Source organism: Caretta caretta, chromosome 3, assembly GCF_965140235.1.
Source record: "Caretta caretta isolate rCarCar2 chromosome 3, rCarCar1.hap1, whole genome shotgun sequence".
NCBI classification, from domain to species: domain Eukaryota; kingdom Metazoa; phylum Chordata; order Testudines; family Cheloniidae; genus Caretta; species Caretta caretta.
This window is the reverse complement of record NC_134208.1, coordinates 43,170,009-43,192,435: the sequence shown is the minus strand read 5'-3', so window position 1 is coordinate 43,192,435 and position 22,427 is coordinate 43,170,009. Positions and strand designations below refer to the sequence as shown.

At 42.1% G+C, this 22,427-nt stretch overlaps 1 protein-coding gene across 2 annotated transcripts in view; it reads left to right on the top strand.

The window, feature by feature from the left end:
* CSMD1 (CUB and Sushi multiple domains 1) overlaps window positions 1–22,427 on the top strand; it is a 1,991,107-nt gene that overhangs the window by 1,508,581 nt on the left and 460,099 nt on the right. For both annotated transcript variants that reach the window (XM_048845330.2, XM_048845329.2), the window contains exons 18-20: window positions 2,961–3,149; window positions 10,837–10,953; window positions 22,062–22,277. In XM_048845330.2, the coding sequence (XP_048701287.2) occupies window positions 2,961–3,149; window positions 10,837–10,953; window positions 22,062–22,277 (522 nt within the window). The remainder of the gene's footprint in view (window positions 1–2,960; window positions 3,150–10,836; window positions 10,954–22,061; window positions 22,278–22,427) is intronic.

Genomic DNA, 22,427 nt, shown 5'->3' with positions numbered 1-22,427 from the left:
AAGTTCTGATAAAAGGATTTAAACCTAAGTACCAAGTTCACCATTACAGAAATACTTATAAGTACAAGTATGTGGAAATAGTACATAGATATTTATAAGTAAAAGTACTGGTATAAACACAGGTACTTTCAACTCTCGTATTCCTTGCAAGTGTCTAGTCAAAATATGGATAACTATCTGAATAATACAAGCATGTAGTAGAATAGAAAGAAAAAGAGCAAGAATGAAATTTTATTCATATACACAAATAAGCATGAAATAACAATGAAAAGAACCGTATAAATGTAAATAAATGTATAAATGATAAATGTCTTTGTACATATTATAGATATATATAGACATCATATGTATATAAATGTAAGACAGCATCATTCCATGAAATGGGCATTTTTCTTCAGTAATTGCATACAATGTGATATATGCCATCATGTGCCAGCAATGCCCCTCTGCCATGTACATTGGCCAAACCAGACAGTCTCTACGCAGAAGAATAAATGGACACAAATCTGATATCAGGAATCATAACATTCAGAAACCAGTAGGAGAACACTTCAATCTCTCTGGTCACTCAATAACAGACCTAAAAGTGGCAATTCTTCAACAAAAAAAACTTCAAAAACAGACTCCAACATGAAGCTGCAGAACTGGAATTAATTTGCAAACTGGATACCATCAGATTCGGCCTGAATAGAGACTGGGAGTGGTTGGGTCATTACAAAACCTAAACTTAATTTCCCCAATACTAATTTCTCCCTACTGTTACTCACACCTTCTTGACACTCTCTTACCACTTCAAAAATTATATTTCCTCCCTTGGTATCCTGCTGTTAATTGATTTATCTCGTTAGACTGACCTCACACTTGGTAAAGCAACCCCCCATCCTTTCATGTATTTATACCTGCTCCTGTATTTTCACTCCATGCATCCGATGAAGTGGGTTCTAACCCATGAAAGCTTATGCCCAAATAAATTTGTTAGTCTCTAAGGTAATAAGGACTCCTCATTGTTTTATCCTGAAGATGGTTCCTTCTTGGCAGAGACTTCCCTTTGCAGCTTGGCTGGGCAGCAAGTCTCTTCATTGCCAGTTGCAGTGACCAATCAGAAGTGAAGAGGACAGGGCTGCCATGCTCCCCAGGCTATGCAACATCAGGGCTAACAGAAAAAAAAAAAACCCTCATAGTTGGAATTTAGGGCCTGAATCTCCTGTGCCAAGAGAAGTGCATTCTGGGCGCCAACCAGAATTTGGGCAGTTGGAAGGGATGTGATTGTTTAATATATTTGAAAAAGTACTAGCAGATAAAAAGTTATTTTGCTTTAAGTACCTTTAAAATGTACCTAGATGCAAGTACTAAGCATATAAAATTTGAAGTACTTAAGTACAAGCATGCAGGGTGCTTCAAATACTTAATTATATACTACATGGAGGACATGGGGGACTAGGAACCAGATTAGGGGAAACGGTGGTGGGAGAGAGGGAAGACAGATCTCACAAGGAATTGGAGTGTGGGGAAGAACTCAGGCTGGCTGATCAAAGAGATTGGGACAAGGAGCCCGGGAGAGGGCATTGCGGCAAGGAACCAGAAATAGGGTGGGAAACTGAAATTGGATGAGGTGCCCATGGAGGGGACACTATGATTGTGAGCCACTAGTAGGACAGTGGGAAGAGACAAGTTGGATGAGGATCCAGGAGGTGACCCTGGTTGGGCAAGGAGACTGGACTGGGAGAAGGAGGTAGGGGTGGGGAAGAGACAAAACTTGGACAAGAACAGGTTGGAGAGGATGGGGCACAACGGACCAAACTTTGCAGAAATGGGCAGAGGAATTTATGCCCACTAAAGCACACTCTGCTCCAGAGTCTTAATGGTTACTCAAGATTCCTGAGTCTCACCATTTCTTTGCTGTCAGCAAATCTGTGAAACCCACTGCTAAAATAGATCTCATCTTCCTCCAGCACTGGTCCACATAAAGGATAGCAACTTACTACTGCTTTTGTTTACTCCATTAGCTCAAGTGGCAGAGGTCTAACCCTGTTGATGAACTCTGTGGGTGTGCATACGATGCTACAATATGATGGAATTTTTGGTTCTTTCAGTTTGCTTTTTAGAAGACCTTTGAAATTAGACACAGAAAATAAAAACTATGTAAGAAGAACATTATTCAGGTTGAAAAGGCAAACACTGAAAAGATAAGGAATGCTACAACCTGTGCAACCTTAATTTGGCCCCCTTTTGTCTGGATGCATTATGATACAGACTTTAATTATATGATCACATTCTATTTTTTCAGCAGGGAACCTTAATTTTGGCATTTTCTAACTTTTGAGTGCTTGAATTTGCAACCTTAATGTTACTGTGATTGTTATTAATTTTCTTTTATTAGCAGTAGCTGATTTTAAAGCCCACTGAATTCAGTAGAAAGACTCCTATTGAGCCTAATAGGCTGTGGATTAGGCCTAAGTTGGGCAGGAATTTGGAGCTACTAGATCTACAAGAAAACAATGTAAATGTTTTGGTGGAATCAGAGTGGGGGTGGAGGAGGAGTGGGGCTAGTGAAATAGTAGAGTAAAGGAAATAAACATTGAGAGATAAGAAAAAAAGCGGGAGGGAATGAAATGTTATTCTGACCTTCTCTTTAGACCTGTTTTGCTGTGCTCATTCAGACTTTTAGCTTCCTTTGGCTCTGGCTTTTCTTTTTGTCAGTATGAAATAAAAATACATTTTAAAGCTTTAATCATTTGATACTCCAGTTGGCCTTGGTCCTTTTTTATGTTTTAAGTCTCAGAAACACTGTCTTTGGTTTGAGACCTTGACAGCATCTACAAGAGATTCAGGTGCCACATCACAGACTAGAAATAATTTCTGAATATTTTATTTGGAATACAGGATGTTTCTTCGTCCTCTGTTACCCTTCTCTTTCTGTTTTTTATTTACAGTAATTTCATTACATTTGTATATTTCAGGTGTTACACTGGAATCAGATTCCTGCCTTGACCCAGGGATTCCAGTGAATGGCCATCGCCATGGTAATAACTTCAGTGTCCGATCTGTAGTAACTTTTAGCTGTGATCCAGGATATACACTGAGTGATGAGGAACCACTCATATGTGAAAGAAACCATCAGTGGAATCATGCATTACCCAGCTGTGATGGTAGGTGCCCTATGCTTAAAATGACAATGTAAAAATCCAAGCAAGTGACTCTCTTCTGATTAATAACTAACCATGTCATTACTACTGCTACCTTCCCTTCCATCACACCAGAGTCCAAATCCTTTTAAAGTGTTTCTATTCATAATTGAAGCAATACTTTATATTTCTAGATTGCCTTTCAGGTAAGGAACTTAATGTTATTTACAAATAATTTAATTTGCAAATTGTAATCAATTAATGAATCACATCCCTGAGAGTTAGGTAAGAATAATCTTCATTTTACAGATGTGTGTGCACTCTGAAATGCAGACAGGTTTGTGACACAAAGTTCTGGGAATAGAAAGCAGGGGTGAAATACTGGTGCCATGGAAATCCACGAGAGTTTTGCCATTGACTTCAGTGGTGCCAGGATTTCAGCCCAGAGTCCTGACTCCGAGTTCTCGACTCTAATTAACACATGCACCACTTCCTTGCTGTAAAGACACAACATACAAAATAAGTTTGTGAGACTCTATACTCAACTCGATGGCATTTCTCTGTCTATAACTTGATAAATTATAACTGCCATATCTGATCAATTCTAAAATTTCAGGAAATGTATTATTCATCAGTGGGCAGAACCATATGAATAGGGGTGAAAATCAGAAAACCAGAAGGGTAAAAGTTGGGGTTACATTAAGCCCCTGGCATCTGTTTAGCAGACCCTTTACCTTCAGTCAGGACTGAAATGTGTATAGATCAAATAATTGATTGATGGTGGCATAGGAACACTCCCATCTTAACTCAGTGCATTGTCTCAACACAGTTTAAAGTGAAGGAGTACTTGTGGCACCTAAGAGACTAACCAATTAAATTGGTTAGCATAAGCTTTCGTGAGCTACAGCTCTCTTCATCGGATGCATATGCATCCGATGAAGTGAGCTGTAGCTCACGAAAGCTTATACTCAAATAAATCGGTTAGTCTCTAAGGCGCCACAAGTACTCCTTTTCTTTTTGTGAATACAGACTAACACAGCTGTTACTCTGAAAACAGTTTAAAGTGTTGATAGCCTGAATGAATGAAAGAAAAAAGAATAATAATGATGGCGAGAGGGGGAAATGAGGGGGCACGCAGAGCCCCTAGCATGGAGGGCACAAAGGGAGACCCTGATATTGGGGGAGGTGAAAATGGGGGTTACACAGAGCCCCTGGAATGTGAGGATGGGGATAATGAGAGGCACAAAGAGCCCCTGGTGGGGGAGAATGGGGAACCCTGGTGGACGGGCTGGGGCAGGGGAAGGAAGCAATGAAGGGCACACAATCTCTGGTGGAGGGGAAATGGGAAGGATCCTGGCATAGGGAGAGGGAAGAATGGGGGACACACAGAGGCCCTGGCATGTGGGGGAAGCAGAAGAGGAATTTGCTGGGGGTCCCTGAAATAGTGGGGGATGGGAGAATGGCACACCAGAAGCCATGGAGGATGGTGGAGGGATGCAAAGAGCCCCTGGAGTGTGCAATGATCTCAGCCAACAGAAGCAAGAATGTGTGCACTCCCACATTATATTATATTATGTTTATTTTACTTGATTTATGTCCGAGCTGAAATGGTTGAGTCCAAATTTAAATTACAAACCGATAACTATGTGCAGGCTCTCAGATACTATGATCATGGGCAGAGGTGTGGTGACAACACAGTATTATGGATGTGTGTAGCTACTCTACACTGGAGCTCTGTTTGAAAACTGGAAACAAAGTATTCAGACTGGAGGCCAGTGAATATTACAGTATTCTGTCAACATATATTTGAGTAAAAAAAGGGAATTTGCTTTTCCTGCATTTGCACCTCTTTTGTGTTCTTTCCCCTCGCCCCCCAGATGTTCTAGTTATCAATTATTGGGAGAAACAGCAAATTTTAAGTGAACTGTATACAGTAATATTCAAATTGTTAAGCTAAACATGTATGTATGTACTCAAGCAACCTGATTCATCCTATCTGGGAAGGAAAACCTGCAAAGATTTCCAAAGAAAACTAGTCAACACAGCTCACATTTTGATTTTAGAACACTGAATATGGTCAGTACTGAAGCTGCTCGTGAGCAATCTACAGACTAATTATTATTTGCAGAAATTATTCCTTGAATAATTTTAAACAGCTCATGAACAGTTTATGAATGAAAAGAGAGGCAAAAGGTATTGAAGCAATTATTAACTAACTTATTCGCTGAGCTCTAGTGAAATCACAGTTCAACATGGTTCCTGCTGAACCATATTTTAGCGTAGTTTGCCAAGCTACCATGGACAACATAAAATCATGTTCAAAGACTGTAATAAAATTGATTTTCAGACCTCTAGCATATTTACAAACACTCTTCTAACACAGTTGAACTCCATCTACTTCATATGGTGAAATCCAGTTGAAAATGGATCAGATAGAGCTGTATTTTTTTAAACAATTTTCAAACATTATACTCTGGTGTGAACTTATAGTCTTGGCCTTCACAACATCCTCTGGCTCTGTGCAATGTTTGAAGAAATACTTCCTTTTGTTCGTTTTAAACCTGCTGCCTATTAATTTCATTTGGTGACCCCTTAGTTCTTGCATTTTGAAAAGGAGTAAATAACACTTCCTTATTTATTTTCTCCATACCTGTCATGATTTTATAGACCTCTATCATATCTCCCCTTAGTTTTCTCTTTTACAAGCTAAAAAGTCCCAATCTTATTAATCTCTCTTCATATGGAAGCTGTTCAATACCCCCTTTAGCATCTTGATCATCCAGTGGCCCCACTGGTTGTTTAGCAGGCTTCCTGCTTCTGATGTACTTAAAAAAAAATGCTATTACTTTTTGCGTCTTTGGCTAGCTGTTCTTGAGAAAAAAAATGTGGCCTTCCTAATTATGTTTTTACACTTCACTGGCCAGAGTTTATGTTTCTTTTTATTTTCTTCATTAGCATTTAACTTCCACTTTTTAAAGGATGCCTTTTTGCCTCTCACTTCTTCTTTTACTTTGCTGCTTAGCCATGGTGGCACTTTTTTGGTTCAATTACTATGTTTTTTTTTTAATTTGGGGTATACAGTTAAGTTGAGCCTCTGTTATGGTGTCTTTAAAAAGTTTCCATGCACCTTGCAGGGATTTCACTTTGGGTACTGTATCTTTTAATTTCTGTTTAACTAACTTCCTCATTTGTGTGTAGTTTTTTATTTATTTATTTATTTATTTATTTATTTTGTGGGATGGCCACATTACTCATAAAGAGCAAATTACTTTAGTAAAAGTTTTTTGTGGTCACTAGCTTTGACAATCAGCCAGGGTTTTTTAATTGACTAAAAATAAATTAAATACTATTTAGGTCAATTATAATATACACTCAGTATTTACACTAAAATTGTCATCATGTCCTTGCGCGGCATGCAAATCCCATAAGATTGCAATATGCAGAGTTAATTTTTTTTCGGTGAAAGTTTGGCCTTATGTTCAAGATCCAGCATCCACACTATATGCTAGGGAATTGTAGAGACCTTCTGAAGCAGGGCAGAAGAAAAGCTAAGGTAAATGAGCTCCACATCACTTCTCTTGTTTTTCATTCCATCCCACTCACACGCCCTTCTAGGGTCCTGGGACTCTTAGACTCTTGAACTCCCTTCTACAACTCAATTTTATTTGGGCAGAGAACAAGTGCTGGGATTTTTTTTTAAGGGCCTATGGTTATCTTTCAGCTAGGAAAGAATGCAGTAAATGTGTTTAGGGGTTATTGACATCACTCCCATGAAGGCAGTCTGTCACTCCAACTCTGGAATAGTTCCTATTTTTAAGAAAGGGAAAAAATGTGATCCGGGTAATTATAGGCCTGTTAGTTTGACATCGTAGTATGCAAGGTCTTGGAAAAAAATTTGAAGGAGAAGGTAGTTAAGGACATCGAAGTCAATGGTAAATGGGACAAAATACAACATGGTTTTACAAAAGGTAGATTGTGCCAAACCAACCTGATCTCCTTCTTTGAGAAAGTAACAAATTTTTTAGACAAAGAAAACGCAGTGGATCTAATTTACTTAGATTTTAGTAAGGCATTTGTTACCGTGCCACATGGGAAATTATTAGTTAAATTGGAAAAGATGGGGATCAATAGGAAAATTGAAAGGTGGATAAGGAATTGGTTAAAGGGGAGACTACAACGGGTCCTACTGAAAGGTGAACTGTCAGGCTGGAGGGAGGTTACCAGTGAAGTTCCTCAAGGATCGGTTTTGGGACCAATCTTATTTAACCTTTTTATTACTGACCTTGGCACAAAAAGTGGGAGTGTGCTAATAAAGTTTTCGGATAATACAAAGCTGGGAGGTATTGCCAATTTAGAGAAGGACCGGGATATCTTACAGGAGGATCTGGATGACCTTGTAAACTGGAGTAATAGTAATAGAATGAAATTTAATAGTGAGAAGTGTAAGGTCATGCATTTAGGGATGAATAACAAGAATTTTAGTTATAAGCTAGGGACGCATCAATTAGAAGTAACGGAGGAGGAAAAGGACCTTGGAGTATTGGTTGATCATAGGATGACTATGAGCTGCCAATGTGATATGGCCATGAAAAAAGCTAATGCGGTCTTGGGATACATCAGGAGAGGTATTTCCAGTAGGGATAAGGAGGTTTTAGTACCGTTATACAAGGCACTGGTGAGACCTCACCTGGAATACTGTGTGCAGTTCTGGTCTCCCATGTTTAAGAAGGATGAATTCAAACTGGAACAGGTACAGAGAAGGTCTACTAGGATGATCCGAGGAATGGAAAACTTGTCTTATGAAAGGAGACTCAAGGAGCTTGGCTTGTTTAGCCTAACTAAAAGAAGGTTGAGGGGAGATATGATTGTGCTCTTTAAATATATCAGAGGGATAAATACCAGAGAGGGAAAGGAATTATTTAAGCTCAGTACCAATGTGGACACAAGAACAAATGGATATAAACTGGCCACCAGGAAATTTACACTAGAAATTAGACAAAGGTTTCTAACCATCAGAGGAGTGAAGTTTTGGAATAGCCTTCCAAGGGAAGCAGTGGGGGCAAAAGATCTATCTGGCTTTAAGATTAAACTCGATAAGTTTATGGAGGAGATGGTATGATGGGATAACATGGTTTTGGTCATTAAATATTCATGGTAAATAGGCCCAATGGCCTGTGATGGGATATTAGATGGGGTGGGATCTGAGTTACCCAGGAAAGAATTTTCTGTAGTATCTGTATGATGAATCTTGCCCATATGCTCAGGGTTTAGCTGATCGCCATATTTGGGGTCGGGAAGGAATTTTCCTCCAGGGCAGATTGGAAGAGGCCCTGGAGGTTTTTCGCCTTCCTCTGCAGCATGGGGCACGGGTCACTTGCTGGAGGATTCTCTGCTCCTTGAAGTCTTTAAACTATTATTTGAGGACTTCAATAGCACAGATATAGGTGTGAAGTTTTTTGCAGGAGTGGTGGGTGAAATTCTGAGGCCTGCGTTGTGCAGGAGGTCAGACTAGATGATCATAACGGTCCCTTCTGACCTAAATATCTATGAATCTATGGAAGAGTGGCACATTTAGGTAACAACATCAAACTGATTACAATCAGCAAAAGGTTGCCACATCAAAGAGACTAGTGATATTGCTGGCTGAGGATTTTTCCACAAAACATTTTTAAATTGGAAAATGCCAATCTGTCATAAAACTGTTCATGGAAAAGAGTCACTTTCAACAAATTACTTATTTTGAAATATTTTTTTTTGGTCAAAATGGCCCATTTTATCTTTCTAAAAAAAACTGAGTTTCAGTTCAAAACTACTTTTTATTTTGAAAATTAAGTTAATTCAAGATAAAAATTTGTTTAAAAAATTTCAAAAGTGGGAGAATGAAAATAAATGTTTCAAAATGATTTAAATCAAATGTTTTTAATGACCTTATCTGAAATATTTTCAGATTTTCAGTTTGAACTTTTTATTGAGGTTTCAACTGTTCATCCCAATTCAGGTTGGGAAACTTTTACAAACTCTCAAGAATTCTTGCAGGGTAGGAGAACTGTTTCCTGCCCAAGTCTACCTACTGATGATTTCATAGACATCAGATTGCAACTTCAGGTAGGAAATAAACAGAAGAAAACGCTAATAGAAAATGCCATAAAACAGGGTAATGTACATCTCCTTTGTAATATAAAGCAGAGAATAAAAAGAACCCCATGTAATGGGACCCAATAGTCAACTATCCCCCCAAATAATATAATTGAAAGTAATGCTTTATGTAGTTTTCAGCCGTGGCTCCATAGTTAAGGATGAGTTGGAATTTTGCACTTATATATAGTTTTTAGTTGGGGGGAGGGAGAATGTGTGTGCATGTGGGCACATATATAATATACCAAAACAATTTCACTATTACCACATATTTATAAATATAAGAATGATCACTTCTTCATATCTGAACTCATTTGCCTGTTTAAATGTGGTCAGAGGTCCTCACAATTCTGGTCCATGGCACAGGTTCATAAATATATAAATTTATGTTTATTGAATTATTAAAAAACTTCAGCAACATCTCAGGATAGTGGGGAGAAGTCAAAATGGCATTTCAGCTATAATGCTACAGTGTTGTAAGCACACTATCACTGGAAGTTTATTGTACATATTCATCTAGCTACTACTATTTATCTACTACAATTAGTTCAGTTTTAACAGACAGAAAACAAAAAGCAAGCTAGTGCTTTATCATATTATTTGTTAAATATTTAGTTTATTAAAATTTTAAAATAAAGCAAGAAAGAGATAGACATCAGAGGCAACCACAGTATAATTATGAGATCAATGAGCAATTCACCTGTATATAAATACAAATCTTAAATGATACTTAATGTGCCATGCAAATTTAAGAAGCCTACTTTAACAAATGTTAGTATACATGTTTTCTAGTCTAGTTTTTTGCCTTTGAGAATATTCAGCTACAAATATCTTAGTAATGATGGCACTATTCACATTTCTGGAAAAAGTGGAAAAATCTCCATATCTATCTTTTTTCTGCAGAACATGGAGGGAAAAGGCATATTATTTTTCTGAAAAAGCTTGTAAAAGTTTTAATGTGATGCAAACTGCCTGAAGTACTCTTCCCTTTAAATATATAATCGATTACAACTATATGTGAAAGGTTTCATACTCTGAAGTAGGTCATACTGAAGATAAGTTCCATCCTATTCCTCATTGGTTCATATCACAGTATGGTGCACCTGTTGTTTGGTATTCTTGTGTGTTTTTGTTACACTTGATACTTTACTCCATCTATATTAAAAGATAACAGTTGCCACATTTGTTACCCTACAGTACAGTATTTATCCTTGTCCTTATCACTCTTCTACTTAACTGTGCTCTCTAAAATGTAAAACCTATATTTTCAATTTGTATTTTCCTACAATCCATTCTATGCTCAAACACCCATGCTAAGACACCTCTTCCAGAAGGGTTACCAAGGAAACCAGCCACTCTCTGGTAACTCTGTGTCTTAATGCAAGCATGCATATATTACATCTGCTGATATTCTAATGTGCATTGAGAAGTAACTATCTTAAAATAAATCATAATTTGTCTCCTGGTCACTGTACTGATAAATGTATCAAGGAAAAATGACCAATAGCAGTATCTGAGTTTTAATCTCTGCAGCAGAGTGCCCAATATAATGACATTCTCTTTCTTTCTTATTAAGCTCTGTGTGGTGGCTATATTCATGGGAAGAGTGGAACCATTCTGTCGCCGGGTTTTCCTGATTTTTATCCAAACTCTTTAAACTGCACTTGGACTATTGAAGTGTCACATGGCAAGGGTAAGAATATAATACGAATTGGAAATGTACAGAACAATATATCACTAAAAAAACTGCTTCAGACAGAATTAAATTGATTTTTTTTAATCTGTGGAAAAAGGAAATCGGTAATTAATTTCCCCAAATAAATACTTTTAGATGTGGTAATGACCTTACTTTTTTTGTGTTAAAACTTTTGAAAAGGGGGATAAAAAAGTTTCCTTTTAAGAGTGACAGACCTGAAACACACTAGTGGTACTAGCCTTGTCAGATATTTGTGGTTTATGAATGTTATCATTTATTTTGAAGGAAGATAGAGATGCAGCAGGAAGAGGAAAGAGATTAAAATAACATCAGTGGCTAATTAAGAGTACAATTAAAATATACATTTTGGGTCAAGTGTAGCAAGGGCTTAAAGTCAAATTGATGGCATTTCTCTGTTTGTAACTTTTTAAATTGATACTGGGAGCTAAAGATATCAGGGAGAAATCCATGTCTGGCGGAGCTAAGTACAATAAGAAGAAAAAAGTTAAATGTGTGAGGAACAAAAGAAATCCTAGTGATGGTATGTGCCCATTACTAGAGGGAGAGGGTAAAACCATTAATAATGATGCAGAAAAGGCAGAAGTTTCCAAGACCTATTTCTGTTTTTTATTTGGAAAGAAGGAAGATGAAGTATTCATATTACATGAGGAAGTTGAAGAACCTTTCAATATATTTGTAATTAAAGAGGTCATTAAACAACATTTACAGGACAGAAATATTTTAAAATCAGCAGGCTGGATAACTTTACCCTAAACGTCCTAGCAGATTTGGCCCACCCATGTTCATTTTTAATATGTGTTTGAAGACTAGGTAACTATAGTCCAGTTCTTCTTTGAGTGCTTGCTCATGTTGATTCCAGGTAGGTACGTGTGCACCACATGCACAGTTGTTGGAAGGTTTTTCCCCTAGCAATACCTGTTGGGATGGCTGTGGAGCCCCCTGAAGTCGCGCCTTCATGACGGTGTATATAGGTCCCCGCCAACCTACTGCCTCTTCAGTTCTTTCTTACTGCCCATGGCAGTCGTTGGAACTGCTTTCTTCTCTCTTGCTACAGTAAGCAATCCCCCAGTGGACTTTCTCTTTGTACCTGTAAATAGTTAACTTAGTGTTGGTTAGTGTTTCAAGTAGTTTTATAATTAGTTAGATAAGTCCCTCCCAAGGACTGGGGCATGCCCTCAGTCTCAAGGGTTCAAACCATGCAGGTCCTGCCAGAAGTCTATGCCCCAGGGCAACCCAAATGACTCTTGCTTAAAGTGCTTGGGGGAAACCCACCGGACAGACAGTTGTAAGATATGGAAAGGCTTCCACCGATGATCCAAAAAAAGAGGGCGTTTAGGTTAAAGCTACTCTTCATGGAGTCAGCTATCCATCCCCCGCTTGCACAGCCTGCATAAGACCCGAAACCCAACACTTAGTTGTGAAGCGTACCAGCCTCGCTGAGAGAGGCTGAAGCACTAAAAAGGACTGTGGGTTTAGAGACCCTCAGCACCACCACTCCCTGGCACCAAAAACCTCCAGATACCGGCACCGCTCACATTCTCTGGTGCTGCACAAGAAGCAGAAGAGAGCTGAGAGGGAGTGTTCACCCAGTTAGAGCAGTGAAATGCGAAAGCACTAGCGGAGCGTGTCCCGTGCTGGGACACTCAGCCCGTGCTCCAGCTAAACTGCCAGCATTGACTCCAACCTTGCAGAGAGGTCAGTCGAGTCCGGTATTGGTGGATTCCCCCACATGGGAGAGCCCCGTGGAGAATCTGGATCTTCCGTCTACTCTGGACATGTTTGAGCCGGCCAGGGACCCCATAGCTATGACAGCTCTGCAGTCCCCGACATTGGCACTGCAGAGCAGCAATGTCCCTTCCAAGGGTAAATTGACCATGATGCAGCACTGGTCACCCTCCCCTCAACACTCTTGTCTGACACTGCCGCGTTTGGCAATGCCGTGGTAATAGAGATCACAGTTGTCTTCAGACTCAGTTGGAGTCATATGTCTCGGCACTATTCAAGGCATGAGTAGGGACAGCAGTCCCTTCTGATGCCCTGGCCACCGCAATGGCAGGTGCCAGCGCAGTGGCCCTTCTGGACCCTGTGGCCCTACCACCAAGCCCAGAGGCCAGGCTCCAGATCTCTGTCAGTCGCCTCAGAAAGGTGGGCTCCTCTGACATCCTCTATTGCCCGGGAACCACAACAAGGCTCCAAGACTGGTGTCCAGGCCGGCACTGAGGCCGACGCCCAAGCCGGCACTGAGACCAGGCTGGTACCACCTCCAGCACCATGCAAGAGACATCATCTCAGGGTGAGCCTCATCCTCATCCTCCCCAGACAAGGCGGTAGTGGGCTCATCTGCCATGTTGCCAGCTATGGACAACAGAGCCTACCAGGAGCTACTCCGGAGGGTGGCACAGAACTTGGGCCTTCAGGCAGAGGAGGTATCAGAGGAGACTGACCCCATAGTGGATATTCTGACATGCAAGGCTCCTTCAAGGGTGGCCTTACCCCTGATTAAGACCATCCAAAACACCACTAAGACCTTATGACACTTCCTCCTCTTGTCCCCTCCACAGCCAAAGGGGTGGAGAGAAAGTACTTTGTACCCTCAATAGGGTATGGGTACCTATTTACCCACCCTCATCCAGGCACACTAGTTGTGGTGACCGCAAATGAGAAAGAGAGGCAAGGACACCAGGGACCGGTGCCCAAATCTAAGGAGGCAAAGAAGCTGGACCTCTTCATCTAAAAAGTCTACTCTACTGGAGGGCTCCAGCTTTGGATTGCCAACCAGAGAGTGGTCCTCAGCTGCTACAATTTTAATTCTTGGAACACTCTGACTAAGTTTAAAGAGTTGCTTCCAGTTGAATCCTGCTCAGAGTTTGGAGCCATCCTCAAAGAAGGTAAAGTTATAGCAAGGACCTCCTTGCAAGCCACACTGGACTCTGCAGACTTGGCAACCCACACGATGTTGACCGCTATAGCCACTCGAAGGAGCTCTTCGCTGCAGTCTTTGGGCTTCCTGTACGAGGTCCAGCAAACAATCCAAGACTTGCCCTTCAACATCTCAGGTTTGTTCTTGGAGCAAACAGACGCTAAGCTCCACAGTCTCAAGGACTGATGAGCAACATTAAAATCTCTGGGCCTCCATACACCAACCACACAAAGGAAGCATTTGAAACCTCAGCCTCCACCACACTTCTACCCTGCTCATTCTAGACAGGATTACAGCAGGAAGCGGGGCACTCCATCCCTCTTCGAACCAAGGCCAGGGCTTGAGAGGCAGTCTTCAGCCCCCAAGCAAATCTTTTGAAGGTGCGCCCAGGGGCAATGCATCAGGCAAAATCCCGGGTCCTTTTCTCTGTTTAGTGAACCATCTATCCCATTTCTACCATGCCTGGGCCTGAATCACCTCAGACCAGTGGGCCTTGCTCATAGTACAATTGGGATATTCTCTCCAATTCTGCTCCCTTCCTCCCTCCCACCCCTCATTCCCTGTCCCTCTTAAGGGACCTTCTCATGAGCAACTTCTCATGCAGGAGGAAGTGCTTTTAGAAGTCAGAGCGGTAGAGGAGGTCCCTCAGGAGTTCAGGGGCAAGGGGTTTTATTCCTGAAATTTCCTAATCCCAAAAGCCAAAGGTGAGCTAAGGCCAATTTTAGATCCGCGAAGCTTCAACAGATTCATGAAAAAGCTGAAGTTTTGCATGGTCTCCCTGGCTTCCATTATTCCTTCCCTGGATCCAGGGGACTGGTATGCCGACTTCGACTTGAAAGACGTGTACTTTCACATGTCAATAGTCCCATCCCACAGGCGGTTCCTCTGCTTCATGGTCAACAGTACCCATTATTAGTTTATGGTTCTCCCCTTTGGGCTATCGGTGGGTGCTCAGGTGTTCACCAAGTGCATGTTGGTTGTAGCCAGTTGACACCAAATGTGTCAAAGTCAGCTTTAACCCCCACCCAGAGGATAGAGTTCATCAGAGCTCTCCCAGAGGATAGAGTTCATCAGAGCTCTCCTAGACTCAGGTCAAGCCAAAGCATTCCTTCCAGAATCACATTTTCTGACCTTGTGCACCATCATAGAGGACTTACAACGATATCCCACTGCTATGGTGTGAAATTGCCTGAAGCTGCTTGGTCATATGGCCACTTGTATATATTTAATACATCATGCGAAACTTCGGTTCCAACCTCTTCAGGCCTAGCTGGCCTCAGTGTACAGGCCAAACAGAGACCAGATAGACAAAATAGTTACACTTCCTCCTCTGGTTATCGAGTCCCTCCTGTGGTGGCTCAACCCGCAAGCGGTGTGTACAGGAATTGCCTTCTCCAGGCCCCAACCCTCGTTGTCTCTAGTCACAGATGCACTGGCAATTGGATGGGGGGGTGCACTTAGGAAGACTCAGAACTCAAGGCCTCTGGTCCCAGGCAGAACTTTCGCTACGCATCAACATCAGAGAGCTAAGAGCAATTCGCCTTGCCTACCAAATGTTCCAAACCCATCTGGAGGGCAGGTGGCAGCAACGTTCTATATAAACAGACAGGGTGGTGCTTGCTCCTCTCCCCTATGCCAGGAAGTGTTCAAGCTGTGGGACTTCTGCATTGCCCACTCAATACATCTAGAGGCATCGTATCTTCTGGGTTCTCAGAATGAACTGGCCGATCATCTCAGCAGGTCATTTCACAATCATGAGTGGTCCCTCTGCCCGGATGTCATGAACAACATCTTCCAACAGTGAGGATTTCCCCAGATAGATTTGTTTGTGACAAAGCACAATAGGAAATGTCACCTGTTTTGCTCCTTCCTGAATCGCAGCCCGGGCTCCCTCTCAGATGCTTTTCTCTTCCCTTGGAAGGACCACCTGCTATATGCATTCACACCCTTTCCTGCTTGTACACAAGGTCCTGATGAAGGTCAGAAGAGAGGGAGCATCAATTATCTGAATCACACCAGTGTGGCCACGCCAGCACAGTTTCACCATGTTTCTAAACCTGTTGGTGGATACACTGATAACCCTGCCCCTAGTCCAGAACTTGATCATGCAGGACCACAGCTGCCTCCAGCATCCCAATCTAGAGTCTCTCCACCTCACGGCATGGAAACTCCGTGACTAAATCCCTTGGAGCGCGCATGCTCAGACCCTGTTAGAGAAGTTCTCCTTGGAAGCAGGAAACCAGCCACTAGGGCCACTTATTTGGCTAAGTGGAAGAGATTCTCTATTTGGTCATTACAAAAGGACATTCCATCTTTACAGTCATCGATTCCCTTTATCCTGGACTATTTACTACACCTGAAACAGCAAGGTCTGTCAGTGTCATCAATAAAGGTGCAACTGGCCGCTCTCTCAGCTTTCCATCCCAGTTCAACCAGTCACTTGGTTTTTGCTAACCCCCTGGTTGGCCACTTGCTCAAAGGATTAGTTAGACTGTACCCACAAGTAAGACAGCCAGTCCCTGCATGGGATCTCAGCCTCATGCTCTCAAGACTGATGGGGCCTCCCTTCAAACCCCTAGTGACATACTCTCTTCTCTGCCTTTCCTGGAAAGCAGCGTTCTTGGTGACTATAACTTCAGCCATGAGGGTGTTTGAGCTTAAGGCCTTGACTTCTGAGCACCCATATACTGTCTTCTATAAGGACAAGGTGCAGTTGTGGCCACACCCACATTTTCTCCCAAAGGTAGTGCTGCAATTCCACGTGAGCCCAGATCTATTTTTTCCAGTGTTCTTTCCTAAGGCACACACTAGCAACAGGGAGTGAATGCTCTACTCCCTGGATGTCAGGTGAGTGTTAACATTTTACATTGAAAGAACAAAGCCGTTTTGGAAATCAACACAACTCTTCATTGCGATTGCGGAGCCGATGAAGGGGCTTCCAGTTTTGTCCCAAATAATCTGTTCATGGATCACGGCCTGTATCAAGGCATGCTACAACCTACCAAAGATACCTACCCCCACACTGATGGCACACTCCGCAAGGGTGCAGGCATCCTCGGCGGTATTCCTGTTGTAAGTCCCCATTCAAGACATCTTCAGAGCAATGATGTGGTCGTCAATCCACACATTTACATCATAGTACACCATTACGCAGCAGGCCAGAGACGATGCAGCATTTGGCAGAGTGGTGCTGCAGTCTGTGACCGGCTGATCTCTGACCCCTCCTTCTAGGACACAGGTGAGCAAACTTTTTTTGGCCCGGGGGCCACATCGGGGTTGCAAAACTGTATGGAGGGCCAGGTAGGGAAGGCTGTGCCTCCCCAGACAGCCTGGCCTCCGCCCCCTATCTGACCCTGCCCACTTCCCGCCCCCTGACTGCCCCCCTCAGAACCCCTGACCCATCCAACCCCCCACCCCGCTCCTTGTCCCCTGATCACCCCCGCCCCTAACTGCTCCCCCCAGGACCCCACCCCCATCCAACCCCCCTGCTCCCTGTCCCCTAATTGCCCTGACCCCTATCCACCCCCCCACCCCACGACAGGCCCACTGGGACTCCCACGCCTATCCAACCGCCCCTGTTCCCCATCCCCTAACCACCCCCCCCGAACCTCCACCCTATCCAACTGCCCCCTGCTCCCTGTCCCCTGACTGCCCCCGGGACCCCCTGCCACTTATCCAATCCCCTGGCCCCCTTACCATCCCGCTCAGAGCTGCATGTCTGGCAGCCGCGCCGCCTGGCCAGAGCCAGACACACTGCCGCATTGCCCTGCAGGAGCGCGAAGCCCCGCCACCCAGAATGCTGCCCATGCAGCAGCATAGCTGCAAGGGAGGGAGGACAGCAGGGCAGGGGCCGGGGGCTAGCCTCTCTGGCCAGGAGCTCAAGGGGCAGGCAGGATGGTCCCATGGGCCGGATGTGGCCCGCGGGCCGTAGTTTGCCCACCTCTTTTCTAGAAGATGCTTGGGAGTCACCTACTTGGAACTGACATGTGCAAGCACTTGAAGAAAAAACAGTTACCTACTTTCTCGTAACTGTTCTTTGAGATGTGTTGCTCCTGTCCATTCCAAGACTCACCCACCTGCCCCTCTGCTGGAGTATCCAGCAAGAAGGAACTGAAGAGGCAGTGAGTATATAGGGACTTATATTCACCGCCATGAAGATGCAACCCCAGAGAGCTCCACAGCCAACCCGATAGTTACTGCTAGGGGGAAAACCCTCCAACAACTGTGAATGTGGCACGCACACACCTACTTGGAATGGACACAAGCAACACATCTCGAAGAACAACAGTTAAAGGAATGTAGGTAACCGTTTTTTAGCTTGACATCTCTCTTCAGGCAACATAATGGAAACACTGATATAGAATTCAATTGATACATATATTCCTATCCTTTAATTCTTTAATATCTGTCAACAGGATTTTATATTAAATAGGTATTTTTAAGCAAACCTGATTTCTTTCTTTGAGATTACGAGTTTGGTTGATGAAAGCAACTGCATTGATATACTAAGGTTTTGTAAGGCATTCTACTTAGTACTGCATGATATTTCAATTAAAATATTAGCACTTTACAATATCAATAAAGCATACATAAAATGTTTCTATTATTGGCTAACTGAGAGATCTCAAAAAGTGGTTGTCAATGGGGAACTGTCATCAAATGTTTAGTGGGGTTCTACAGGGATCAGTACTAGGCCAGACACTATTCCACATTTTCATCAATGATCTGGAAATAAATATAAAATCACAGCTGATAAAATTTCTGGATGACACAAAGATTTGTGGTGTGGAAAATAATTGGAAAGCAGGACAGTCATACAGAGCCATCTTGATTGCTTTGTAAGCTGGGCCCATTCAAACAGCATATTTTTCTAATACAGCCCAATGAAAAGTTAAACATCCAGGTACAAGGAATGTAGGCTGTATCTACAGAATAGGGGACTGTATCCTGGAAAGCAGTCACTCTGAAAAGGATTTAGGGGGGATTTAGTAGACAGGCAACTCAACATGAACTTCTAGTGTGATGCTGGGGGAAAAAAGGGCTAATGCAATCTTTGGGATAAACAGGGAGTAGGAGCTCGGAGGTGATTTTACCTTTGTATATGGCATTGTTGAGACCAGTCCTGGAAGACCAAGTCCAGTTCTGGTGTCCATATTTTTAAAAGGATGCTGTAAAATTGGAGCAGGCGCAGAAAAGAGCCACAAAAATTATTCAAGGAGAAAATGTCTTACAGTGACAGACTTGATCTCAGCTGGGTAGCCTATCAAGAGAAGACTGAGAGGTGACTTCTTAGTAGGGCTATTCAGAACCTTTTTGTCAAACTATCCTGTTTTGTCAAAGCTGTATCAGTTTCCACAAATCTTTTGTTGTGAGGAGAAGGGGAAAGAAAGAGAAGCAGACACAGAAATGCTGACTCTTTCTCTATAACCCTGGGGTTAGGGTGCTGGTTTGTGATGTAGAAAACCCAAGTTTAAATTATTAAAAAGAGCAATTTTTAATTGGCATAAAAATAAATGCATTAGTTGCTATTTAAATAAATAAATACCAAACCAGTAAGGCCATAAACTGTTGGGGAGCGGGTTTGTGCTAATTCACATTAGTCTTCAAATGAATAACAACTCTTCTAGGTGAATTATAGACACTTTTATCAATAAGAGGCCACCCTTGGAGGTAATTCCATAATTGAATATTTGAACTAACCTGTTAAAGTTGATATCATTTCAGAGTAGCTTTCTGATTTTATTTCCCTCATACTGAGCAGCAGAAAGGATTTTTTGTGTTTCAAACTAATTCAAGACTATAAATTTTGCAAACATTTGTAAAACACTGAAGTGGGGAGATAATTGTCCCAACAGTAGTACAGACTCTGCAGTAAAAATTTTTTAAAGTGGATAGACTATGATCATAACACAGTGTCAGCAATTGACTCTTTAGGCCAGAAATGGAAGGACTGACTTCAATAATGAAATATTTTTATTTCTAGGTTATGGGGGGATATCTGGGTAGTCTAGTAAATTGGAAGTTGGCCTCACATAGTGCTAATGACAGCCTTACTGTAAAGAGAAGAGACATCAGTCCCTAACCATTACAGTAATTATTCCAAAAAGGCACTCTTTCAGCATTTTCTTTTCCCTTCCCTCCCTCCACAAAACCTAACAAATTGCATCCAGGGAGTTGAGAGGATGATCACTGTAGGCAAGCACCTTGGGCTTAAGTATAGATTTAAGGATAAAGGGCTATTAGGGAAATGAATACCCTTTTGGTATGTGTAGTGGTAGGAATGCCAGTGTTAGAGATCCTGATTCAGATTTCATGGAGCCACTAAACCAGTAAGGGTTTCAGAATGACCAAGTACAGAACATTCGTTTAGCATTTGACAACCTTGAAAATCCTTAAATCAACCGACCCGCCTGAACAAATTGATCGTATTTATGGATATCCTTTGGACATAGAGCATATGGGTGCGCTCATCAGACATGCCCTCAGATACCTGTATTCAACCATATTGTATTCATGCAGTTACACATGAATACCCTGTGTACATGAAATAATAATGCTTTGTACACCCTATGTATATGGCTTCCGCTTTTCGAAATGTTGTACATAAATTAACAATTAATTCTTATAATTTTCCTGTGAGTTAAGTAATATTATTATTTCTGTTGTACAAATGGGGAAAATGAATCCCAGGGAAGTTATGTGAGTTGCCCACAAAAACAAGCAAGCTCGTGGCAGAACTTGAATTAATATCAGTTCATAGCTCCCGTCTAGTGCTCTGCCAACTAGACCACAAGCTCTTTTTCCAAATACAACAATACCCACCAACTGCACCCACACATATATATTCTATAGTTTATTCTATAGAATATATAGGTCCTCCCTGACACCTTCTCAGCCCCCCTAAAAAGGAGAGACCAGTGCAATATCCATATCAGGTCCGAACCCAACCTGATATTAGCACCTTGAGAGGAGGGAGAGAGGGTGTTGCATTGAGAAAGGGCTTTTAATGCCCATGCTTGACCCTTTTAAAACCTTCCACACTTACATTCTCAGGGGATGAGTCAGTGTCACCAGGCTGACCGTCACCCACCCTTTTGCAGCAGCTTCTGATACATTTGCCCCCCTCAACCCATAAAGCATTGCTACCCCTCCTCTAGCAAGCCCAGACAATGTCCCTCCTGCTTCAGGTGAGATGAGGTTATTCACTTTGCACACAGGTGATACAGACTGAAAACCTTCAAGAAATATGGAAGGAAAAACCTTTAATGACATGTTTAAAGACAGATTTTCAGAAAGCCTATATACAATAGAAAAACAAGTAATATTTCAGAAATGCACATACTAAAAACTCATGCCTCATGCCTAGAATCATAGAATATCAGGGTTGGAAGGGACCTCAGGAGGTCATCTAGTCCAAACCCCTGCTCAAAGCAGGACCCATCTCCAATTCTTGCCCCAGATCTCTAAGTGGCCCCCTCAAGGATTGAACTCACAACCCTGGGTTTAGCAGGCCAATGCTCAAACCACTGAGCTATCCCTCCCCCCTATAATGGCTTCAGTGGAGTGGGGGTTTTTTCGCCTTCCCCAGAGCAGATGTCAGGGAGGACATGTTATAGTGAGGAGAAAATGGGGTTAAGTTATATGTTGCAACTCATTTTGTAAGCGTGGGGTAGATGTCAAGTGCAGTTACTCCATAGGGAAGGCATCCAGTGACCAGATAAATGGCCTGGTGAAGGACTTAAAAAGGAGGTGCTGGTTAAAGGAACAGAATGGGGGGAAGGTTTGGGGGCTCCTATGATTGGTACCCTTTCTTATAGCCCACCTGAACCATCCTAAGAGGGGAGGGTGGATGGTAAGGTCCAAGCCATGGGTTGGTTGGGGAACCTGGATGGAAAATGAAGGGGGGCTGGTGGAAGCCACAAGCATATATTTGAATGAACATGGAGTTGCCTTTACTGTACACTTCTATCTGCTGGGTAGTCCCAGACATCTAATAATAAAGTTGTGGCCTCATTAAATCCATGTCAAGTATATCTTGTCCTTCTTTTGGTATAGCCAGACAAAGAAAACTAGCTCAGCTGCAGCAGCAAATAACTACCCTACATTCCAATTCTCTACCTTAACTTTTAACACTCCCTCATCTTTTTTTTTCTTCTTCTTCCAGGAGTACAGTTGGTCTTTCACACCTTTCACCTTGAGAGTTCTCATGACTATTTGCTCATCACTGAAGATGGCAGCTTCACAGAACCAGTGGCCAGATTAACTGGCTCAGTGTTACCCGCTACAATTAAAGCTGGCCTCTTTGGAAACTTCACTGCACAGCTTCGATTTATATCTGACTTTTCAATCTCCTATGAAGGTTTCAATGTAACATTTTCAGGTAAAGAATTCAGGACTAACAAATGGTTTGAAAATATCTTCAATCGTTTTTCATTTTAGTCAGAACAAATGTTACTAAATAGCAATAAAAAGAAGTTGTTTCAGGTGCTTATAAATCCTGGTTTCCAAAATAGGAGAGAGAACCAACAAT